Source organism: Apostichopus japonicus, chromosome 2 (genome assembly GCF_037975245.1).
Source record: "Apostichopus japonicus isolate 1M-3 chromosome 2, ASM3797524v1, whole genome shotgun sequence".
Taxonomy (NCBI): domain Eukaryota; kingdom Metazoa; phylum Echinodermata; class Holothuroidea; order Aspidochirotida; family Stichopodidae; genus Apostichopus; species Apostichopus japonicus.
The window spans coordinates 26691637-26710313 of NC_092562.1; the positions used below are offsets into that span (position 1 = coordinate 26691637).

Here is an 18677-nt window from a genome sequence, read left to right on the forward strand (position 1 = left end):
TATCGAAAACACGAAGAAAATGAAGAAATGTTTTGTTGTATAATTGACATTTAAAAATGATTTCTTTCAGTTTTTTAAATAATTTCTATCATCCAAGAAAAACAATACTAGCGAAACGTTCTTGGCCTTTTGTCTGATTACCCTAAATTAAGCAACGACGTATAGCATCGATGATGTGATTCGACGATCTTTCATAACATTCAAGCTTATTTATGTTGCCACTAAAAGGAGAATTTGCAGCTCTGATAAAAGCAACCTCTAAGGTTTGTGTGGAGTTTTAATGTCGATCATTTTCCTCCGTCAGTAAATATTTATTTACAGTAAACCAGTTCTAAATTTGCAAAAAAATAAATATAGTAGTTCTGAATATAATAATAACTGTCAGAGAGCTTCAAGATAACTTTATCTCATCGTTGCATCAGAATTCTTTTCACCTTTTGGAGTGATATTTCTTTATTGAAGTGAAAACAAGTGTATACTTTTCTTTCAAAATACTGTGCTTAAATGCAAACTTGAAAACATAATTTCCACACGAGAAGAGCATAGAACCGTTTATATTTACAACTTGAAGTCAGTTTCAACTTGGTTGCCAAGATATCAATGTGTAAATAAACGATCAGGAACTAAAAGACATTTCTGGTAGCTGAAATAATGGCTTACTCAGCCAACTTGCTGCAGAATTTTCTGAATCTTTAGGCACAAACGGCGCCCTCATAGCATTTTGTATCGCAACGATAAATATTGTTTTTAATTTTGTTCCATTATGTTAGCCATCTGACAATGGCAGAGTGAATCATGTCATCAGGGCACTGAAAATTTTATTGCTTTAATTTGTCACTTTTTTATCCACACTTTATCCTCCTCCTGTGATCAAACTTCTCGAGTAGTTGAAAGATTATCCAGTTACAATAAGCTGTATTCATATAATCAACCATTTCTCGAGATAATATATCCTTTATAGTTAAAGAGTGACACAACCTCAAACTTCCCTGTCAATTTTTTGACACGCACGTATACGTACAAAAGGTTCATAGTGTGTATATTGTAGTGCATTACGTTATATCCACAACATGTCTAGTCTCGCTTTAGTCTGCGTAGCCATGCATGCAAATGTTTCACAAATTATCACTTCCTGGTTTTCATGCGATGACTCAACATATGTCTATTGTAGATTAGTAACTAGCCTATAGGTATAAATATACATTTTAGTATATTTTTCGTTTTAAATAAGCATTAAAAAAACCCCGAAAAACTTAGACTTTGGTTATGTGATTTTGTTGATAACTATTGGATATCAATTAACGATTGGTCTAATTCTTCCACGAGTGAATATATTACATAAACCCTAAACACTTTTCCAAAAAAAGCGGGGATTTTATCCTTCCCCTCCTTCTCCCTTGCGCACACCGATGTCGTTTAATTTTAAAACAACAATTCTCACATTTAAATAAGCCGCCCCAGAAGGCTATGTTTCATAGATATTGTGACGGGGTCATGTATATATATTACACAACAAGTACCGGTACAAGTTAAGACGTGAACTGTTAAATGTCTTTCTGCTCTTTATTACTCCTCTCTCTTTGCGTCCCCCCTATTAACTCCCCTTTCTCAACTGCAAAACCAATACAACGCAAATGTACATAAAGGTAAAGAATGTAACACAATATTGTGGGTACAAAAGGGTACAAACGCTGTTCAAGACTAAAAATAGGGGACACTCTCCATGCATGATTAAATATAATAGGCATCCGAGGTGCAGGAATTTACTTATGCAAATACATCTTGTTCCCTTTGGACATGCGCAGTTACCTTTGGACATGCGTAGTTGGCTGGAGAGCGCCCCCTGTTTTACGAATGGAAGAAATATATTACCAACAAGCAATATTAGACAGGGTAACCGGCTGTGACAATATCGTTGAAAATGTAACTATCATGGACAGATACAAGGATGTTTGAGATGCGTTTTGCCAGTTTTTTTAAAAAAAAAAACCTTCAAAACACGGGCCTCGTTTTCTGTCCGTTGCATATTTTATGATTGTTAAGGAAGCGAAAGAAACCGAAATTTTTTGGTTGAATGTGACTGCCACGGGCAACCATGAACACAAATTCTTGTCATTTTTTATGTATAAGTTAACACCATTTGACAATAACCAGGCTATTGTGTGCTGTTGACAGTGTTTTATGGCTGTTACTACATCACTTGTAAAGTATTACCAAACAGTGCAATATTTACATGTACTCTAATAACTCAATGGCGCTGCTGTCCTATGAAACTCCCTATATAGTGACGTCGTACTTTGGAATGTAAGGATAACGTCAGAGCTTTACAGACACTTTAGTGATCAAGAGCTTAGAAAAAGTCATGTTTTGTCATATTTTGTAATATTTTAATATTTTAATTTTTAATTTTGTGAGCATAAGATTGCAGTTATTGTGAAAGTTTGGGCTTCTGGTAACGATACAAACGTTCCTAAATATGCCAAAAATAAGGAACTTAGCTAGGTCTTCCTCAACAATCAACATAGCATACTAGTTAAAACAACATTTACAAATGGAGGATCAACGAGGGTCAGAGGGGCACGTGGCTTCCAGTTTTAATAAAATAGTCTTAAGATATTTACCGTTTTGCACCTTTAGAATACCTTGATATAGCGGTAATTTCCATTGTTTTTGTTGTTGTATCGTTTTACAATGTGTGTTGTCGTTAAAGTGGTGTCCCTTCTACTCTACCGTACATTGACTCCACATAGAAAATACACCTACCGACAACTAATGTTTGCGCAATTTACACGAACACATGCCGGAAGAGACAGCAGAAGATCAATCATGTACATACCCAATGAATCATTTTACTGAAAGATTTTTGAACGATTTACATGACAGTGACTGGTTTCTTGCAGCGGTAAGTAATCTGCATATTGTGTGTGGTTCAGTCACCGGGAGGTGATTTAAAACTTTGGATAGGCCTGAATATGTTGGCCGAATTGCTTGCAATTAGTTGTTCTGCGCAGTTAATCAATGTTCACATGTAAAGCATTATTTTATTTTCATGATAAAATGGGATAGGCCACAAGCTTATGCTAAATAATCACCATACTCAAGGAAACTCAAGGACAAGGAAACACAATTAGCTTGAATTGGGATACATATTAGTAGCCCAGTCCTATCATAGGGTCTAATAAATTTAGATTTGTCGCCTTGCCTAGGGTCGTTAGGTACAGTGTTGTTTTGAACTAGTCAGACGCAGACAACAGCAGTGGAATGATTCTATCTAACATTAGTGAGAAAACAAATGATATATTTCAGGAAGAAAATTTAGGTAGCCTATGCAAAACTGGCAATTTCTTTTTGATCAACTAGACGTAGTCCTAGCCTAATTGTCTAATCTAGTTACACATCAGTTCATTTTCATTTATTTTACTTAATTTCCTAATAAAGGATGGATATAAGTAAAACCACATTTATTATACGATTTGTGTTTTAATGGCTCACATGGATTTATCAGACAACTGCAGACCTTTACAACATGTGGCATCAAGTTGTTGTAGTGTTTTTTGAAGATGTTTATTGTCATTGTTTTAAATTTGTACTGCTAATCTTATATAACGCAACATGAGACCTGTACTGTTAGCTGTAGTAGGCTCTTTAAAAGCCTAACGTATTAACCTAACATGATTCCAGTGGAATATTAACTTTGTCAGTAATATTTTTATGAATATTTTGGGCAGCAAAACTACATTCAACACTGCTGTTAATATAATCAGCCAATTGGGTTAATTTGTCGTATTAATGCTCATTGCTACAGTCAATACTGTACTCCCATATCATGCTTCAAGCACTTGTAATGACAGTATGAACTATTCCTATTTTTTTTTTCAAATTGAAACTTGGTGTTTATGCTGCTCCTACTGCTCATTTGTTAACTGTTGGTCAATACAAGGGCTTTAAAGACCAACTTTGGAGACTTTTCGATGAACATAAAATCCCACCATTTTGCATGTATGTAATCCTTAACTCACTCCAATTACATTGCTGAAACTAACTTTACCAATTTCGGACGTTAAATACGTGAGAAATGGGAAGAAAAGTCAGCTTTTTATGAAACCTATTTCAGACATTCCTGAAACTTTCCGAAGACATCAGGTGACCATGTGACGTCACTGTTTGTATACCTCACTCACAACAATACTTTTTGTGTGTTTGTAATCATGTATACTTGAGCTGCCTAAAACATCAACGATATTACTCCCTTTTTCCCCGAAATTCCACAATTCTGTGTTGTTGGAGGTTGCAGTTATACCTCATCCAACAAAAGCATCAGCTTTTTTAGATTTCCGAGTAACAAAACCGACGTAAAACGCCGCAAACTTTGGATCAAATTTTTGAGATCCACGCGGAAAGATTTATCTCATGCCCATGAGTCCACATGCATGACCCTGCCTCTGTGTATGCTGCAAATGTCTCATTCGGCGAAGTTTATATACTGTCGATAGCTGTGTCGGACCATAGCTCCATGGTTGGACATAGCTCCTCGTAAACAAGCTCTGGACGTCCTTACATGTAACATTATATCACGCAATTGACAGTATAATATTTACTGTAAGAGATGACCGTGTATATACCGTGCCTATATGGTAGCATTTTTAGTACATGTAGTGAGTTGGCTCACAGCGTGTGTAAATAGTCATGTTAGGATTTCATCGCATTTATCTATTTCCTTTGTTGTATTCCAGTATCGTGAGTTCGTGATACATTGTGTTATATTGTCCGTTACGTTTATTCCGGCATCTGCATGGTTCAAGGAGTTGAATAAAAACGGTTCTATGTAGCGATCGGACGTTTTATTTCGTTAGTGACTGTCTTGTGATTGTTGGATGTAACTGGTCAAGGCCTGTTTCAACTAGACCTAACTCTATGGAGTTACACAGAGTCACCGTAGTATTTCGCCCAGGATTGAACGAGAAACGTGGATTTGGATATTCACTGCTAAATTTTGTTTATTGAAAGGATACTTTTTCTGTGTTTGTACTTTTGGATATTAAAACGATTAACTTTACTATGTTCAGCTGAAGCTTAGTCATCCTATATGCTACCCTGGTCGATTCGGGTCAGCGTTTTCTCGTAGTTGTTCGAAATTATGTTTAGTGTCTTTTTGGTAATTTGTTGATAGTAACGTAAGCCATTTTCCGTCACATATCACGCATGAGGCATCTTTAAGATCTATTCTTCTTTTCAGTTTAGATATCTTGTGATCAAATTGTATTACGGAATCGCCAAGCTGCTTGCATGTTCTACAGTATATTGTACCGTATGGACCTATTGACGCTCCGCTATGTAAAAGATGCTTCCATTTGAGTGGAAATTTTGCTAATAAAATTACCAATTTAACTAAATTTTCTTCTTAAAATTGTCTTAAAAATTTAAAAACTCCCAAATTAATGGAAAATTCCCCCGCCCCACCAATAAAAATGTGTCTCCATACTTGGTTTTTAAAGCAGGACATGAAAGTTATAATTTAGACCATCTGATTCTGAAAACTATAGCACTTTGATACTTGGACACTTTACTAAGCTATATAGGCTTACTCTCTGTTTATTTGGTTAAGTCATTACATTTCCAAAATGCATGTTTACTGTATTTGCCACATCTCTACTCTACATTTACAATATTTACAGTATGCTCATCTATATGCCCACTCAACTAGATTTGAGTTTCAGATTAAAGATTTCTTAACAAGGGCCATACATATTTAAGTAATTTTAGCCTTCTTGTAAGTGTTAGAGTTTCAAATGTGAATTAAGGATTCAAGCTCTAATAGGACCAGATGGCATATAAATGTTTTCTTCAATTCACCTGACATGTTAATAAAGAAATATTCTCATAGTGTCAACCATGTGAAAGTGATCAAGTAGTTTCAACAGTGAACCTGCATTCTTGAAGCTTTTACTTTTAAATGTTGTTCACTTCAATTGTCAATTGGTGTCTTGCATTGAAATAATCTTTTTGGATAATTCTTTAATTGGAACCCTACGGAATGCCATATGTATCAAAAATGTCCAAAACAACATAAGCATGTCCAAAACAACATAAGCATGTCCAAAACAATATAAGCATGTCCAAATTTATATAAATATGTCGAAAATAATATGAGCATGTCCAAAATATTAAAAGAGTGTCGAAAAATAATACAAGAGAGTCAAATGTAACTGCTTAATTCAGTTTTGTATTGAACATTTTGGCGTTTTAAGTTACGCAATATGTTGCAAAGTATCCAAAATAATATATGCATGTCCAAACTAATATGAGCATGTCCAAATTTATATAGACATGTCGGAACTATTATGAGCATGTCCAAAATAATATGCGCATGTCCAAACACATATAAGTATGTCCAAATATATTATGAGCAAGCCCAAAATAATATAATATTGTCGAAAAATAATAGAAAAGTCTCGAGTGTAACTGCTAACTTCAACTTTGTTGTGAACATTTAGGCGTTTGAAGTCACGCCATGTGTTCCAAATATCGAAAACTTATATTGGTATGTCGAAAAAAAAATCAGCTTACAATACCTTCTTTGGAGTGAATCTGTATCAACTGACAAAATGGTTATCATTGTGACATTATATTTTTAAAACATTCTTATGTTTTTGTGACGCAAATAATTCAAAATATTTATAAACAAGATCATCACCTAAAACTTTTCCTTTTCACATCCCTTCGTAATGTGAGTGGTTTCGCCCTTCCTTGAGTTGCTGAAATTATTCATATATTGATGCGAAGGCAAAGAAGTTCACGTGCGAAAGTACGTACAACATGCACATGCTAACAACGTTCTTACAAGTACAGTAGTTATCACACATGCGTATTGGTGGCGAATTATGGGCTAGCCTACATGAACGAAGTAGGACACTAGCCCAGGATTAAATAAAAAAGGAAGACTAGGTTAGGAGTATTCAACGTTTAATCTTTACTCTCACCTTTTAACAAAATTTTAAGATGGAAACGTGGAAAGAATTTGCCAACTACAGATTAGTGATTAAACCGCGTGGAGTGTTGGACACCAGTGGTTCTTCGTATTAAACTCACTGATAGTTACAGCACTTTGGGGCCCGGTTGACCACTCGCGCTACGAAACACCTCAACTAATATTTCCTCGAAAATAAAATCGTTCTGGATCGAAATATCATTAAAATATAAACACACACTAAAACGGTAATAAATGAACTGTACATCGTCTTACGTTACGCTGGATATGGTGTATTTGTTTTCAGCATACCAAAATAAAAAGTTTGATATTTGGAACATATGGCGTGAATTCAAACGCCAAACTGTTCATTACAAAGTTGAAACTAGCAGTTACGCTCGAAACTTTTGTATTATTTTTCGACACTCTTATATTATTTTGGACATGCTCTTATTATTTTTGGACATACTCATATTGTTTTCGACATGTTTTTATAAATTTGGACATGCTTATATTATTCTGGTAATGCTTATATTTTGTAGGACATTTCGTAACATATGGTGTGGCAAATGCCAAAATGTTCACTATAAAGATGAAGTTAGCAGTTACATTCGACATGTTCATATAAGTTTTCGACACTCTGATATTATTTTGGGCATGCTCATATTATTTTTGGACATACTTATATATATAAGTTTCGATATGTTTATATTAATGTGGATATGCTTATACTTTTTGGACATGCTTATATTATTTTGGACATGCTTATATAGTTTTGGACATTTTTGATACATATGGCATTCCGTAGAACCCTCTGTTCCTGTGGTGCCGGAAACCAAATTGCAATATTAGAAATATCCTGAGATAAATAATTAAAAGTACAATGTCAAACAGTTGATTCAACTCATCAGAAATGTTCTGTTTAGTGTAGACATCGATAGTCACCTGTACACAACACAGTGTTATACCGAGGTATATGATTGCACATAATATTTAATATCTCTTCATTTGAAATTTTCCTCTCAGGTTTAACAAATATATTATCAGAAGAAACGATGACTTACAAAGTGCAGGTCATTGCTTTGACTACGTTGCTGCTGTGGCAAACACTCCTAAGTTATGGACAAAATGGTAATGTTGTGTTGTTGCCTTTACCGAAGTCCACATTGTTGATATGTTATAAAGTTTGTAGCAATGCTTTGTCTATATTTGTGATATGAAATATACCAAATGGTAAAAGCAACGAAACTTCTAACCTTGCAGTACCAAAATGTTAAGTTTACTGTTAATTATTTGGATCCTTATAAGACTTGTGGTATCAGCTGAAGTGATAATGATGTTATTACTCTGATCAATATTTTTTGCATTGGGTGATGTACATGCTTTATTTATGCAAAATCATGTTACACTATGTGAGCTATTTAATTAACATTTCTGTTCATCTCTCATTCTTCAAGAAAATCAGGGCTATACATCATTTTCTCTTCCGTGCCTTTTTCATGTCCTTGAAACAATTTTTTTTCAATTCCGATTCCCTTCATCTATGGTATCTATGATATCATCAATGTAAAGTTAAGCAAGAAAGAAAAAGTAAAACATTTGTCAATATGGTTAACATAAATTCAATCTCTCAGATCCTACAACAACGTTGAGGTGTATGTTATTAAGAACTGGGACATTCAACATCCTGCTCACATTGTTATATCTACAGTGGTCTGATAGCTCACTGTTCTGTTCCTACTGTACTTTTGCATGAGACCGTCACCATTAAAATATATTTCATGGTACAGTGTGCACCTTGAGAACAGTATTCCTGGACTTTGAACATCTATGTAGTCATAACAAATATGTACACTTACCAAATGATATCCTATGTATGCTTAGGGGAAGAACTTTGATAAAAAGGTATATTGTTTTCCTCAACCTTTAGCATGCAATGTACACACTATTTAATTTATAAAATGGGTGTTGTTGCTAGTCTCAATCTTAAGAGGAAGTAACTGTATGCTTGCATACAGCAGAGTTATAGCTTTATTATGCCTGTCTAAATCAAACGTTAGAGTCATATTGGTAATTTTAAACAGTTCTTCTTAAAACAGATCTGAAGCTTTAACACTTTCGTGTTAGATATGCAATTCAATTCACACAATGTGCAGCATTGTTTGAACTGGTACAGTGCTACATATTACTTCGATCTTCCTTCTTGGAAGCATAAGAAAGGTAAACATGATGTCCCCATTTATTCTACTTTGCCTAAATGTCTGCTGAAACTTAAGAATTTTACCAACGACGGGGGCGACCCCCCCTCCCCCTCTTGAGCAAAGTTTTTATGATATCGCTACTAACTTCAAAATAGAGAATGCTTAGATGCAACTTACAAGGTCTAGGAAGTGCCATTTCCAGCGATCTGGAAGGCATTTTCGGCCAAAATTGTCTTGTTCGCTTCGCGCCAATACATGGTGACGCTACCCTTACATACTTTGCCTACATGCTTCGCCCCTCCCTCGGCAAATTCCAAGATACGCGTCTATCGACGTGCTGTAGTAATAACTTCACAACTGGTTTTTATGTTGTTGATTTTTGGATAGACGCAAGGTGATCTGTCAGATGGTTATAGTGTGTGTGTGTGTATGCGTGCGTTTGTGTGTGTGTGAGCCCCTGTATGTGAACATCAAAACTCAAATAGTACATGCTAGATTAAATTCATACTTAGATGTATATCGAAACCCCTTGGTGTGTGTAAAGTACCTGTTGCATCGAATTGGTTGAGTCACATTCTGAGAAAAAACAAAACACGATAACTGTAAAGGTCAAGTTACAATGAACAAACACGGTGTGTAAATTTAGTTTAGTGAGTACAAGCAATTTATTGCAGTTGATAGGGGTCAAATGTAATTTGTGGTAGGAAGAGGTCGCAGTCAAAAGAACTTGAAAATACATGAAGTGCAATAGTTATCGGAGCTTGCATGAGATTGAGGTGGCAGTGAGTGGCAAAAGTGTAATTAGTAAGGTTCAAAGAACATTTGAGGTCAACATAGGGCAAAATCTGAGAACCTTACTAACCATTTTACTTCAAAATTCAAGTTTGAATAAATGTTTTACTTGGTAAGAGGATCCATCTTAGTGAGTGCAAGACACATGTCGAGCTTGGAGAAATATAAAACTTCACTTGATGTCAACAGAGTTTCAACTATGTTTAACCTTGTCAAATGTTTAACTTTAACATGAAAAGCTTGAATTACTCTAAAAGTTGGTGTTTGGGTCTACAATAATGATTACCACAAAACTTTTGTTTCTTGAAAGGTCAAAAGTCATATGAGGTTAAATTCTGAAAACCTTGGAATACCCAAACGTCTACAGTACAACATGAATGAACTTGTTAGTTTATAAGTTAGGCTACATATTACAACCTGGACATTACAGATATGATAATATGAGCACTGTTAAACATTTAAGTCCCTTGTATACAATATAAAGTAATGCAAGGAATTACTATACCGACTGGCTGTCTGGTTTGTCAGTTAAGCTGCTTTGTTAATGCTGAATTTAATATATGCCTACTATCTTTTATCCTCATTCCCATTTTCTATTATGGTTAGAACCAGAGCAAACGTGTTTTTATGCGATGATATCTCCTTATATAATAGTTTCTTAATGCGTCCCCTGACACATTTCACATTTTTTACCACAAATTTCCAACACAGCTGAAAAATATTCTAGGAAATATGATTGCCTGATTTATGATACAAAATATGTTTTTAAATGTCTTATAAAGGATGATATATGTAAAAAAGAGAGAGGCAAGATATGTTCTGTTTTCAAAAAGCTTATTGTGTTCTCTTCTTTTAATGACAGTTTACATGTTATCTCTCAATAGAACCAGTAAAGATGACTTTCCTTGGTGTAAACCCGTTTAAGTCTGAATATAGTGATACACACTATCAGTGTCACCTTAGCGAATCCGATACAACTGCAGAGTTTGCTCATGTAGAGTCTTTCAGGACTGTTCGGACAAGGAATACTGATGATAAAAATGTAGATCCACCAGCTCCAGTTTGGGATGATAGTAATACTTATAAACATTGGAAGGTTACACTGAGCAATAATGGAAATAATGATGCCTTTGGAGTGTTTGGATGTGAAGCAGCGTTAGATGGGAGGATCACTACATCAATCTCAGGGATATTTATGAGATCAAATGGTGAGTTACTCATAGCTGTAGTTATTTGCCTGACATACATTATATAATTATATATTATATTTGGACGTATTACTGCAGCGCGTTTAGAATAGGTCACATAATGGGAGCTCATCACATTACATTAAAAGTCTCATGTTAAATTGTATTGCATTTGCATATTCACAAATGTATTCCTCACAAGAATTTTTTTGGGGGAACAATGTTCAAGGTGGGAGGCAAAAGTGGTTTAAGTGATAACATGCAATATTGTATTTAGCATAGTGTAATTGACGGTAGGCATTGGTACTGCTAATAAAAATCTGGACAACTGTGACACTGTACCTTCAACATGGCTTAAAAACAATGAAGTAATGCGGCTAAGGATAATAAACATGTGAAACTCAACTTTAGTGTGTATGAAACGACTTGTGGTTGAAAGTCAAACCAATGACAAAACCCCACATGCTTCTTTTGCACAATTTGCATCAGCATTATCTTTGACCTTGTTATGAGATTCCATACTTGACATTAGATCCCATTGTGACATAAGCCTGTTAATATCCATGGAAATGCAAATGAATAAATCCAGATAACTGTATAACAAACCGTACTTTTAAAAGTTCTTGTGAAATTTTACTGGATATTATTACCGCAGCATTACGTTATAATGGGGCATTTATGTTGGTATGTAATATAATACGTGCTGAAAATGTTATCCTAACAAAAATTCTCGTTAAGAGTTTGTTAAATGTTCGATTTAATATGTTATACAATATAGATTTTACATACTCATGTATTGTTACAACTTCCTTGATTTCAGCTGATATTGTACCCAGTGATGGGTTGGTCTCATTAACTGTCAACACTGGTGATACAGGTGTAAGCATTGGTATGAACAGCACCGGATCAAAAGAAATTGCAGACTTCAGATGGTTGAAGGATAGTGTAAGGAACGGTGATATTAGCGGACAGGATACTTGGAGTATCAGTAGACCAGTTGAAGTAGATGATGCTGGTGTCTATGAGTGTCATATTCACAATGAGAGGAATGGAGCAAAACAAAGTCTAAAACTGTTGATAGTAAGAGGTTTGTAATGTTGTATTCCAGGTTTGAAATGCTTAATAGCTACTTAATAAGAATATTTTTCTTTCAAATACATTTTTAATCATATTTTGTATTAAAGCTCAACACGATTGTGGTTCATGACACCATATAAATCTCTTGCCGATGAAGTATGATAGTCTTATACGGTCATTCGAATATTCCAACTCAATGTATTGTGCCAAGATTGATGGTTGCTTCAAGTGTTAGCTATTTTAACCAGATAAATCATCCCTTTCCCCATTATGCAGATCCCGGTTGGTGATGCTATCCTGAAAGAAGTTCTTCGAAGTGATACTATCATTGTATAGAATTGCATAATGTGTATTGTTGTATTATAGGAAATGTGATAGATTTGGAATATATACACAAACTGTTTATCCTCACATATTACCTTATCACCTCATTACATACACTGCCAAACCGTGAAAGTCTGAAAAGGAGAGTTTTACACAATTGCTACCATTTGCCAAAGCGTCAAAAAAGACAAACAAGTATGAAAATTGACTTACTGGACTAACTTTGCCGTTGCCAGATGCATCTATTGAATGTCACCACATTAAAAAAATGGTACTTCCACATTTTTTGGATGTGGCTGTTACTTCCAAATGCAAAAATTGTTCAGCTCTTTCATAAAAATGATGAGCTTTAGTTCAGATTACACTCATTGTCCAACAATAATACTAAAGTAATTATCTAAAACTAGTATTTAATTTAAAATAGAGCATTGAGAATATCTATAGATTTTTGCGAAAATGTAAAATTTGTTTTCACTAATTGAAATATTATGAATTTCTGTTATCTGAGATGGATTACTGTACCTCCGATTTGAATGACGTTTAACGAACATCTTTAAATTGGTTACAGTTGAGAAAGATGTGACATGTTAATACTGCAGTTACATAAATTACTTTCATATAGACTCATTGGTATTAGTTACATTCTTTATGAATATCAGATTTAGATTTTTCTTACATCTATATTTTTTCTAGAGGAGTTTGCATTTCTCAATATAGTTCTTTTGTGTTGAATACTCATCACAAGTTAAGGAGAAGCAAACGTCTTAATATCATTAATTTAAAATCAAATGTTAGAGCAAGGACAGCGTCCTTGAGAAACTTGTGCATTGCTTAAAGAGAGGATATGAATAAAATGTGAAGGCGTAACCATTATAATAACAAATGAAAAGCCTCTGTATTTTGGATTGTGTTTTTTCTGCAAATTCCTACTTTTGTCACTGTGGTATGTAAGCGATAACACCTGGATCAGCCAGGACTGATGAGATCAGAGATCTCCTGGCTACAAAAATGTAGCTGCATATCATAATATATATCTTTGCATGATCTTTTCATAATAACAGCTTGTCCACCTCATCGGTGGGGTCCGGATGCTTGTGATGGAATATGTGATAATTGCTATAACGGAGGCATTTGTGATGAGACCAGTGGAAAATGCATTTGTGCCCCTGGATTCAAAGGAACAACTTGTGAAGAAGGTAACCATTTTCTCCTTGTTTAACTGAAAGCAAAAGTATGCATGACATATATTTATGAAAGATAGAGATATTGTGCATAATGGACAAACCCATTAATTAAACTTCACATGTAATCCATTTCGCTATTCATTTTAAATATATGATGTTGATAAGGGCAGGAAGCAATTGCTCAAGTCTACAGTTTCAAAGCTTTAGACCTTGTATCTTGCCTTAAAAACACTAAAACAACAAATGCTATCATGTCTGGAGACTAAGGCATTTCTGAAATGGTGATTTTTAGGTCTGATTTGTACACCACTTTGTTCAGAAATTTGAATTTGCAGGGTACTTACATGTAGTATTAATATACCTAGAATAGCAACAATGGTTTATAAGCAATCCCACTCAGTACACCGAACCTTATTATTTTATTATTTCAAGAACAAAAACATTTACAAATATATCACAATTGCAAAATTTCAACATAAACCTATACCCTTGGTTGCAACGCGGCATATTGATGATTGTGAGATAATATCAGTAAAATCAGCTTGACTCATCTAATCAAGTTCCCATGAAACTAACATCAATTGAATTAAGTTATTTATAGCCAACATATTTGTCATTAGTCTGTATATAAGGGTTTCATGGATCCTCATATATGGATATTAGCAGTAAAATACATTAAAGGGTGTATATACCCTATTTTATTATTTTTATATAATAACCTAATGTGTTGATGACACTGAGGTCAATTTTACTAGCCTCATTATATGATATTGGTTAATACGCTTGAAACATTTAATAGTTATGACAATAAACCTTCCACTTTTTGTTTATTTTAGTCTTCCAAGAATGTAAGGTTCTGCACTTGACATAAACATGCAGCTTCTGCGTTGACTGGGAGCTAATGAAGTTGCATGTCCGTTTGTTAATAGCACTGACGTTACGGTGCTTCTAATTTGACTGCAATTTAATTGAATTATATATTCTGTTAGGTTGCGGAGGTAACAGATATGGAGACGCATGTGAAAAGCAATGTTCTAGCACTGACCAACCTGACAGATGCAGTAAATACCTTTTCTGCCTTACCCACCCATACGGCTGTAGCTGTAACACAGGATGGATGGGTTTGGACTGCCTTACCGGTAAAGCTTTACTTAATATTTCATCATATGTTCCTATTCCATAATGTATTTGTAAAGGTATTATCATTCCTACTGTAAAGCATAATTTAGGTTAGTATGGGTTTTGGAATTTAAATTCTGATCATGTCTTTTCCAGATTCAGACAAAAGTGTATTTACCGGTGTTTGAAAATTGGCATGACCCAGCAGTTTATAGGGAAAAGAATGGTGGTGTTGGGGCGGGAATTGTGGGGTGGTGATGCGGGTGGCCAGCATTGTGAGAGTTTTGCCAAAGACAGAATTTCAGTTTGTTTTGTCATTAAAAAATTTGATTCTATGATGTTAACTGGGATGTACATGTCTGAAATTCAAAATAAAGATAAAATCGAGTTTTATTCAATAATGTTTATTATAATATTGCAGGGACAGCAGATCACCTACTCACTCTCACTACTCTCCTCCTGACCTGAAAAGCTTTAACCCTGAATGGTTTCGTGAATTCTGTTTGTAGTAAAAATGTAAAGATTCAAGACTATTAGTGGCTTACCTCCATCTCTAGTAACATGTACACACATGTTGCCCCTCACATGAAGTCCCTCGCGTGTCCTGAAACGACATGAAACGACATCAACGTTTTGTAAAAATATGTCAAGTGATGACGTGTAATTAACTCTCTCTCTCTTTTTTTTTGCTATTCCTTCCCTAAAGCCAATAAGTGTTTGGTTGCCAAAGCAACATCCTACATCTTAATTATGTTTTGATTTCTTCATTTTGTTGTATATTCATCATTTTATTGAATTAACTTATAGTAATCTGTTTACAACATTTAAGCTAAGACAAGTGACGATAGCCTTCATATTGCATCCCTCGCTCATTCTGAGGTTTTGGCTATGACCCTGTTATGTTATCACACTAGTTAATTGACATGTGAAAATGAAATGTTAAGGAAACATTTTCAAATGAATTCATGTAGGCATATTAAATTATGCAAAAAGTGAAATTGGCTTGTAGGCAGACAATTTGTGTAATACAGTATTTCAAAAGGGAAAACAGTAGATGTTATGCAATGGTGGACCAGGGGATCAGATGGATACTTAGTCTTACAAGGTTTTGAAATATTTTTTACTTAAAACACTCAAATTAAAATGCTTACTCGATACATTGTTAATTACAAGTTGCCCCGTCTGAGTTTGAATTGTGTTGATTCCCATTATAATGTCAAGTTTTGTGAAGACGTTTGGATGAAGTTACAACAATGCCCATGACAATGTAAAATATGTGATGTGATGGATGTTCCGAATTGCCAAGTCATTGTTGAAAGGCAACATTTCTAACTCCAGCTAGCAATATTTAATATAAAAAATGCCAAATAATAAAAGTAGGTATAATCCTCATTAGAATTTCAGGATTAAGTTTCTTAAGTTTTCTCAACATAGTAAACAAATAGAGAAAAGATATGGTCATATGATATCGCAAACTGTAATGGTCATTGTAGTGTGATGAAGACTGATTTGTAAGGATTTTAAGGTGAAGGGCTGTTAATGTGTCAACATCAATATTACCTTCTTAGTCTCTGGAAGAACAATTGGTTATGTGACAGGGTAATACAGACTAAAATCAGGCCGTCAGACCTTCAGTGTCTTACATGTCTTATTAAATTTATGGTGGATACTATAGCTTGTCAAAGATACCATGTACATGTTTTCTGGATAATTGTTAAGTATGCTAGTGTAAATGAACGAACATTCTGCATGTTACTTTTTGTAGTAAGCTAAAATAGGAATTTGTCAATAAAAGTGATTTATATTTTACATGAAAGTATTAAATAGAAAAAAAATTCCCAAGAGTTCCAACTTCATTTAAATAAGCAAGTTCTTTACTTTACCATCAGGATGTGATTCAGCAAACTATGGAGCCAGCTGCCTACAGACCTGTCACTGTCAGTCTGGGCAGTGTGACAATTATACAGGAGTCTGTACAGGATTATCAACAGACTGTAGTAGTGGATGGACAGGGACAAATTGTCAGGGTAAGTACTGTTTCTTGATGGATGTCGATCCAACATAACATTTGATACATCATTAGAGGAAAATGACTTGCTCTGATCTCAGACCTACTCCACTGTCACTGTCAGTCTAGTCAGTCATGTAACAGCTATACAGGAGTTTGTACAGGAGGGTGTAGCAGTGGATGGATAATGACTAATTGTCAGGGTTAGTACAGTTACTTGATGCATTATAACTGGAAAATGACTTGCTCTTATCTCAGACCTATTCCCCTGCGGTAAGTTGCCGCTCCATTTACAAAGCAAAATAGGTGAATCCTTTGTGTCATTAGGATGTGTTGCAGGATCCCATGAAACAGCTTCCTACAGAGCTGTTAAGGATCCATTTGTTCAATGCAATAAATATACAGGAAACATCGACAGGGAGTAAATACCTGATCATATATCTTAAATCCTGTGCATTATGAAAATTAATGTGCATTGCTTAAAACCCTATTGTTAGCGCCCCCCCCCCCCTCCTCGTAGTCCTTCAAATACGGTAAAAAGTTAGTCACCAAAATCAAACATTTATAATTTTCGTTGCCACTGTAAGAAAAGTGCCACTCACTGGAACATTTGATAAAGCAACAAAGACACTAGATTATAAATCAATTGAGGATGGCAGCTGAGACTGGACAAGTTGCACGAATACTTAATATATAGTTGTTAAAGGTTTCAACTACCACTATACAATTTATAACAGATAATACCCCTTTGGACAATCATGCACCAGAACAAAATTCAGCAAATTATTGTGGATTGATAGCTTTTGACCAGTTTTCTCAGGGGAGAGATAATTGCCATCATATCATTAAATCGTAAATGCTCTCTTATGGATATCAAACATGATTTTAGGTTGTCAGTTAGAGGGGGGGGGGGGACAAGGTGGTTAATTGAATTTTATCTCAAGGTATCCTGTTGTTCTTACTAACTTAATTTTGACTATACTACATATGTTGGAACATGTTATGCTGTCGCCATGGCACCACTTTTCTTCTTTAACATTAAGACATTTGTTTATGTTCCATTATTTTGTGCAGATTTAAACGTTTTTTGCCAGATGGTCAAATCTTAATTTTGGTAAAATTAGCTTCAGTGGACAGTATCTCCAGATCTTATTTCTGGTGTACCTTCCAGAAAAGCAAAACTTCAAATGTATTTTTATTTTTTTTCATCCCTGTAGTTCCTGATGTTTGTACTACTGACTATTATGGATCTACCTGCACTGATAAATGTCACTGCATGGGGAATGTTGCATGTAATAAGATAACGGGAGAATGTCCAGGCCAAAAGTGTGCCCCAGGCTATGAAGTTTACATGGGAGAACAGAACTGTGCAGGTATGGCGTGAGTCTGGCCTGGGAATTGTGTGACTAGATGTCAGATGGAAAATCAACATAAAATATCAGCTTTGTTCTCAAAATAATTCCATATACCCTCGATCTTTTAGAAAATACAAATTCTTAAAAGAACTTTATTGCCACAACCAGAGTGTGGCAAATATTACTTTAAAAAGAATGATGTGAGTATGGAAATGTGTTTATTTCCCCTGAAAGGACGCAGTGTTTAAAATCAATTTCATGATCCAGCAGCAAGGTTAAAGTTGCCAGCCACAGGAGTCTTGGTCTAAGCTGAAGTGCCACTTTAAAATTAAATTAAAATTATCAAAAGTAATCAGAATGCCCTCTGATTATTCTAATTGTGGTTAACATATTATCATGGCGATAATCACATATTAAATTGAGAAAAGAAGGTGAGAATAAATCATCATCAGTGAGCAATTAA

At 34.8% G+C, this 18677-nt stretch overlaps 1 protein-coding gene across 4 annotated transcripts in view; it reads left to right on the forward strand.

Annotated features, from left to right (window-relative positions):
* The first annotated feature begins 2788 nt into the window (after positions 1-2788).
* The window catches only part of LOC139984368 (receptor-type tyrosine-protein phosphatase S-like), a 55185-nt gene continuing 39296 nt past the window's right edge, over positions 2789-18677 (forward strand). The window contains exons 1-8 of one of the 4 annotated variants that reach the window (XM_071998269.1): positions 2789-2902; positions 7994-8098; positions 10845-11168; positions 11968-12234; positions 13610-13744; positions 14722-14871; positions 16741-16878; positions 18077-18232. In XM_071998269.1, coding sequence (XP_071854370.1) covers positions 8023-8098; positions 10845-11168; positions 11968-12234; positions 13610-13744; positions 14722-14871; positions 16741-16878; positions 18077-18232 — 1246 coding nt within the window. In that variant the 5' untranslated portion in view covers positions 2789-2902; positions 7994-8022. Of the gene's footprint in view, positions 2903-6804; positions 7216-7993; positions 8099-9063; positions 9188-10844; positions 11169-11967; positions 12235-13609; positions 13745-14721; positions 14872-16740; positions 16879-18076; positions 18233-18677 lie in introns of those variants that run through there. The other 3 variants (XM_071998276.1, XM_071998284.1, XM_071998261.1) reach the window with 3 other exon arrangements.